General features: G+C 52.4%; 2 protein-coding genes across 2 annotated transcripts; both read right to left on the bottom strand.

Moving 5' to 3' along the window:
• Positions 1-118: 118 nt before the first annotated feature.
• Positions 119-1,268, bottom strand: ABOM_009532 (IPI1/TEX10 family protein; the record flags this gene model as incomplete). The annotated part of the gene is made up of 3 exons (XM_022536660.1): positions 119-1,038; positions 1,098-1,170; positions 1,221-1,268. 3 exons carry the CDS (start codon positions 1,266-1,268, stop codon positions 119-121), a joined length of 1,041 nt encoding a protein of 346 aa, XP_022385696.1.
• A 2,766-nt stretch (positions 1,269-4,034) lies between these two features.
• On the bottom strand, positions 4,035-6,704 carry ABOM_009533 (nitrogen regulatory protein areA; the record flags this gene model as incomplete). The annotated part of the gene is made up of 4 exons (XM_022536661.1): positions 4,035-4,695; positions 4,764-5,220; positions 5,310-6,214; positions 6,280-6,704. 4 exons carry the CDS (start codon positions 6,702-6,704, stop codon positions 4,035-4,037), a joined length of 2,448 nt encoding a protein of 815 aa, XP_022385697.1.
• Between the last annotated feature and the right edge of the window lie 294 nt (positions 6,705-6,998).

Here is a 6,998-nt window from a genome sequence, read left to right on the forward strand (position 1 = left end):
CCACAAGTTGCCGGGATGGCCTGTTCGGAATAATAAATGGCACAGCACAGGCTGTTCAGATGACCGTCGTCACAGAATCGTGAATACCGCAGATAAAACCAATCCTACCAGACCTCAATCACACCGCGATTCCCGTCCCATAAGCAATAGCCTCCTTCAATACCTTGCTCGCCCCAGAACTGGCCCTCCCCATCTCACCCCCTTCTTGCCTGGCGTTATCCAATCCCCGCTGAATGGCCGGCAAAAACCGGTTCGAAAACACCCGATACCGGTCCTCCCACGTCTCGTACATCTCGCCCTCCTCGTCCCTTGGCTGCCCGAACAAATTCAAATAAGCATACGGCGCCGCCGTATCAGGAACCATGTGCACAGCCGTCTGACAGAGGGGGAACTCCCACCCGGCCGCACCCCCAGCACCTAGCATATCCACATCCTGTGCTTCGTTGGCGGGCGCGCCAATCCCCGCATACAAGAACTCGGCCAGTACAGTGAGCACCTTCATCATTGGCTGGCCCTTGGTGCCTGCTTTTCCGAACGAGGCTCGGTTCGCGGACCACTTGGCCGATTCCTCCGTGTGCCAGCCCAGGACGGAGAGGAAGCAATTGAGCGTTTTGATCCAGCCGCCGGCGCTGGAGACGACTTCTGTGCCTGCTATTTCGACGAGCCAGGAGAGGACTTCCACGGAGGAGACGCGGACGTCGGCCGCGAGGTGGGTCATGCCGGCGCGGATGTAGGGGAGGAGTTGGGGGACGTGGTCTCGGATGTCTGATTGCGGGAGCGCGCGGAAGAGTTTGAGCAGTTGGGTGCGCACGCCCGTGTTTGCGTCGAGGATAAGGGGGAGGAGGGTGGGGAGGATGACGCTGACTGGTTGCAGGAGGGGAGAGTTGACGGGTCGCGAGCTGATGGAGGTTGTTAGGTGGGCGAGGGAGTCGCGGCGTTGGGAGTCGGATTTGGAGCTGAGGAGGGAGACGTGATGTGTGAATTGAGTGTTCGAGGTCGGGGCGCTTAAGGTGAGGGATTGTTGGTTTAGCACGATTCCTGGGTTGGTTAGTTGGATGATTCTTTTCTCTCTGCGCTGTGGTGGAGATAAGGCGAACCTTTCGATTTGAAACTGGTATCGGTGAAATTCTCAGGCTTGCCTTTGGCTTTGCCGACTTTTAGCTTGGCTTTCTGTGTTCTGTGAGCTTATGTCTGTTTATTTTGTCAACAGAATGGCTTACCGTAAAGTCCTTCTGCTTTTCCTTCTTTTTCTTCGCGCTGGATCCCATGGTGGAGGTTGCTGTTGCAGGTGCAGTCGCTAATCCAGGTAATTATACTTATGCGTATATAGGTATGTTTGCAGTATAGCAATGTACAGTAGAGGACCAGCTGTCTTGGATATAGAGTCAATTGAGCGAGGAAATAATTGAAGCTGAGATATTTGCTATCTTCAAATTATTTTCGATATCACCACGTGATTGTGATCGCTTTGTCATGTTTATGCCTCAGGTATTAATTTACCCGATTTGGCATACAATAGCCCTAAGCTGGGTATCGGAGTGGCCTCTAATATAATTTATTGGATGAGTATGAGGCTTGACGATATAAGGGAAGAGGTATAGTACAACCTGTGATTTCGTGGGGAGAAAGAGCGGGCTTATACTATTGATATGTACTAATACTATAGAGTACGTCAAGCACTGCTTCGCTTCAAAGTCCTTCCATAAATCACGGACATGGTACAGCAATATGGCTCAAACATGTAACTGTATCAACAAACTCAGTCCGAGACTACCTTCCACAGCAACCATGAATACCAAGAATGAGTATACTTAGAGCAAAACTTCCCTCAGCTGTAGGTCCAACTTCGGACCAAACCAAGACAGGGCTACGGCCTGCCAACAAATGCTAGAGCGCTTCCGCAGAAACAGAACTATGAACTATATGGTTTCTTGATCCCCAGATGGCTGATTAGAGCACTTTCCGGTAGCCCTGCTCTCAAACTGTCTCATTGATCTGAAGAGCCTGCTTGAGCGTCACTTTGTAGATTACCCTTTATGAAGTTATGATAGAACAATATGACTCCTCGCAGCCGATGAGGGATCCAACCTCATCTTTACTCAGTCTCTCGTGCCCACCATACGTTTCACCACCCATTATAGATCACATTTGGCTTAGAGCAAGGCTTCCCTGTAGTCAAACACTATTTAACCCCTTTTCCTTTAACAGATTTCGTTAACAGGTTCCTCTAATATAGTTCACACTCTGTTTAGCGACTACCATTATCTACCTTCCGCTATATTATCGTAGCCGTATTCATAAAATTTGTTGCCCCTTATACACAGACCAGATACTTGTACATCTACTCCTTTATTCCACAAAGGTCTTGCATAGCAAATGTTGGGTACCTTCTGACATGCAAAGTACCACCACTCCACGATCGTAGCAACCCGGTACCCCTATTCCACCTCATATATAACTTTGCACCCCTTCCACAGATGGAAAAGGTAATAGAGAAAGGTTCGACCATGTCACCTGTGACCGACATTTTAGTGAAAACAGGTAACGGGGGGGTCCGACACCCCTAATCTGCGTCACTATAAGTCAATCTAAGGAAGTGACAGACTTCCACTCCGCACTCCACTGGGATAAGCCAGATAAGCGAAACCGGATGAGCATCATTGACACTAGCTAGGAGTATCTATCCGTGCGGGGAAATGAGGAAGTGGTGTAGGCACCACTCCACTTCAGTAGGGTGCAGATGCAAACCAGATAACTGGTTCACTAAATCATTTCTAAAGGAGGTAAGAGTGTGGTATATCTACTACTGGTACACAGTGCTAGGCTAGTGTCGATAGAGTGACAAAACGTCAGGATTAGCACCTTTATAATTACTATCCGGTCAAGAATATGTAGGAGTGGTACAGGTGCTACTTGTATAAAGAGCTGACATGGATGCGATGACTGCATGCATAGTAGTATGTATGCCCACACTAGCCCCTACCTTAAATATACACTACTACTACTATATATGCGAGTGGGATCTGTTTGAGTACTGCTGTATCTTAGTTTATTGTAGTAGTGGGTTCTGGTTATCGTTAGTGGTTGAAATATTGCGTCCACTATTCTTATCATTATTTTTTGTTGTTGTTTTTTTTTTTTTTTTTTTTTATTTTTTTTTTTTTGGTGCTATTGTTCTATCCCCTACTCGGCTGTTTCGGGTGGGGTTTGTTGTGGAACATCACTATTTAAGCTTATATTTTTATGACGTCAATTTACGAGGCTAGTATATCCTTATTATTCTTTATTGAGGGCTACAAGCTAGCGTCTCTATATATGGAGACTGGGGAACTATGACTTATTCCCAGTGGGTAACATAATATACATCTACTAGTGGCGGATTACCCGAACAAAAATATAGTAAAAAGCTTATGCATGTTCGACAGTTGGCTACCCTTACAATGGATACAAAGACTCAATCAAACAAGTAGAATCAAGCTGTACCATATACATACAGCGTCTATGAACGGTGACAGAAAACACAAAGCAGAGATGCGCACTTCTGCCCGGCCCCCAAGCCTCGAATAAGATCAAAAAACAACAGGAAAACAGTACCACTGAAGAATCAGAACTGAAACGAAAACAAAGGCCGGGGTCCGGACAGACGCGATTGTATCAAGCATAAATCAAATCAGCCAAACAAACAGAAAGGCACAACAGAACCACAAGACAAGCTGTGTATCGTCACAGCAAAGGATTCGGTCGCTGTTAGATCGCAGACTGGAACAGATCAAACCCCGAAATAACAGAACGAATATCCCTCGTCATGTTACCATTAAACTAGCGTAACCGTCGGATTGCACCTCGTCGTATCTCATTAAGTGCATCGCGGGCCACGTCATCTAACACCTCTCGTCTAGCGAGATTCCATTGGTTGCAGTATTCATCATGTCTATCGGTCATGGCGTAGCATCAACGGTGGGAAAAATAAAGGGGAGGGGTCAAAAAGGATATTAAGAAACGAGTGTAGAGAAGTAGAGAAGTGAACGCTGCCGTTACAGACTCATGGTCAACCACTCCCATTCCTGGCTAGCTCCCTGGCCTCCGGCAATGCTATGGTTGGCCGGATTGGCTGCCGCCGGTGGCATGGCGGGCGCCAGAGGTACCACCTTGGATCGGCTGCCCGCGGACTTGCTCGCCTCGTCCATTTCCATCTCCGAGGCTTTTTCCAGCCGTCGTTGACGTTTCGGGGCAGCCGGGACCGGGTTGCGAGTCTGGCCCGTGCCAGGGGACGCTGCTGCGGAGGGCGCTGCCTTCGGAGGAGCGGCGGCAATGGGTACCACCCCATTCGACCGTCCCGCGGCAGCACCAAAGCCGGCGGGTGGAGATTCGGAGGAAGTCCCGTTCTGAGCGCGGCTCGACGTCGGAGTCGTGACGGATGCCTGCTGCACCGAGTTTTTGCGGGCCGTCTTCTTCGACGTACGGGATGTCCCGACCACTAAGCTGTTGGCGCTGCTGCGGTTACGCTTCTTGATGACGTCGGTTTTCAGGGACAGCGGACGCACGACACCGTGCAGTTTCAAAAACAAACCGCAGGCATTGCAGAGTGGCTGGCCCTCCGGATTCCGACGCCACAGCGGAGTTGTTTGGGTGAAACAGTTCGTGCAGGTCGTTGGTCCATTGCTACCCGGATCACCGTTCTTGCTGCCCCCGGGACTGGCCGGGCGAGATGGAACGGCGCTGCTCAGCCCGGACTCGGCGGAGTATTGGGAGAAGTATGAGACGTATTGTTATTAGAGTTCATGCTTTGGCGCAGCAGCTGGGCCGTGTTGGGGGTGGACGTGGTGCGGGCAATCTTCTGCCGACGAGGGTCCTGCTCTCGGTTGCGCACCTCACTGACCGAAGCCACCGACCCATGTGTCCGACCCAAACTGCTGCCATGATTCCACTCCTCCGGGGTGTCCATCATGTCCGTCGACCCGATGGTAACATGCTTGCGATGTTGGGGGCCAAAGCCCGGCAGCGAGTGGAAAGAGCCCGGGAACTGCTCATTCCACTGCATGCCCGGCGAGAATCCATCATTCTCGTCCCCGAACTCTGTGGGCATCGCCAGACCCGCCCGCTCTGACAGCTGATGGCCATCGTCATCCTCATTATCCGAATCGGCTCCAAAGGTGAACATGGGGCCGCCATGGGAATTGCCGGCGGAGTAATTGGTGGCGTTCAACACCTGGGTGGGATCTACATGTTGCGGTTGGGGAATGGGGTAGCTCGGCGAATGCACGGTGGACGAACTGGACTGCTCATGGTTGTTCTGGTTGAACATATACCGAGGCTGCAGCGAAGCGGACAGGTTGGACCGATGCGAAACATAGTTTGGAATGCGGCGTTGGGTGCGTGCGTCGCCGGACGGCATATCGAAGTACACGGAATGGTCCCCATCGTAGGCGGCTGCGGGGTGGACGCCGTAGACTGGTAGCCCGATGGTGGTGGGGAGAAGAAATCCGTGGAGTTAAGGGATGAAGCCACTGGGGTATGCGAATAGAGGTTCGCGAACGGATGGCCGGAGGCCATCGGAGACTCGCTAGGGGAGAAGGTGAATTGCGACTGGTAGGGGCCCGCAGAGGGCAAGATCGGATCGTCTCCCAGGCCGAACGTATCCAAGCCAAACGGCGCCCCTGGGGAGGTGTGGTTGTGGTGATTCATCTGATGGTGGTTGCCCTGGTGAAAGCCAAAGGCCGAGGACGGAGTGTCCAACGCATAATCGGGCACGCCGGTGGCGAGCTCCGGATCGTGGGCCAACATGGAGTTGGAAACGGGCGGCACCTGCGGCGAGGATTCGGCCGGTCGCTTCCGGGTCGGCACCTGCAGCGAGAAAAACTGACGCTCGTCGATGCTCGTCTTGCGCACGCGACGGGGGACGTAGCCGAATTCACTGTTCTTCCGCTGATCTTGGGCCGGGTGGTGGAAGGAGGCCGGCACCGGGGTCGAATCTCTCAGCTGGTCTTTCCGGGACTTGATGGGAATGGCCGCGGACGCCGTGGGGTCGGTGTTTTTGATGGCAATGGGTGAAGGGTGGTCCGAAGGAGATTCGAAGGGCACGATAAAATCGTCGAGGTTCATCGGGTCGGCGGTCAAATCGGCCGAATGAGGGTTACCAGTGGCAACGGGCGGGTCGGAAATGCGCAGTTGCGCGATCCCACTGGGGCCTGCGCTACCAGGTCTCACAGGAAACCTTCACAGACACAAGGTTAATAAATGAGCGGGGCCATCCCGTTACTCTGCAGAGGGAGAACCTACATGGACTGTTGAGCACGTTCGCGCTCCTTGCGTTTCAAACTCATCGCCATCATCCGCCAGGTGAGGTTTTCCATGCGCTCCTGGTTGGGCAACTGGGCCTTGGTCCTAGAATAGAGCTTCCATATTTGAGTCGCTAACGGATCTTGTCTCTGCATCTCATCTGGACTGTCGATGCCAGGTCGAGGCGCACCGGACCCCCATTCGGGGAAGAGCGAGTCCTGAAGTAGGCCGTCATGGGCCTGCGAGTCGGCGGGGCTCAGAGGGGAGCCGAAAGAAAAGTCATCGGACAACTGCGAGGAGGTAGGGGGGAGGTTGTTGGAGGAGCGGTCAGCATCGGTGGACGAGTGGTGGGTGGTAAAGGTTGCGGTTTGAGTCGGTCGCATGCCCCCAGGGCCTCGCCCGAGGGTCAACCCGGACATGTTCATACGCCCTACTCTTTATTGGGAAGGGCGGGGATCACGATAGTAGGCGATAAGACGGAGGAGGGGGAGATCAAACAAGAAAAAGGAGGGGGGGGAAAAAAACAAGGAAAGATAGGAATCACAAGCCGGATGGGGAGAAGAGAGATAAGGACGATTGAAGAGGTCCAAGAAATCAGCCAGACAAGCAATGAGAGTCGAGGGACCAAAAAAAAAAGGAGCTCAACGCAGGAATGAGAGTGTCGAGGGCGATTGGTCCGTGGCGCAAGGAAGAAATTCCAGTCTACCCGCCCTAAACGA

This window comes from Aspergillus bombycis, assembly GCF_001792695.1.
Source record: "Aspergillus bombycis strain NRRL26010 chromosome Unknown contig00098, whole genome shotgun sequence".
Lineage (NCBI taxonomy): Eukaryota > Fungi > Ascomycota > Eurotiomycetes > Eurotiales > Aspergillaceae > Aspergillus > Aspergillus bombycis.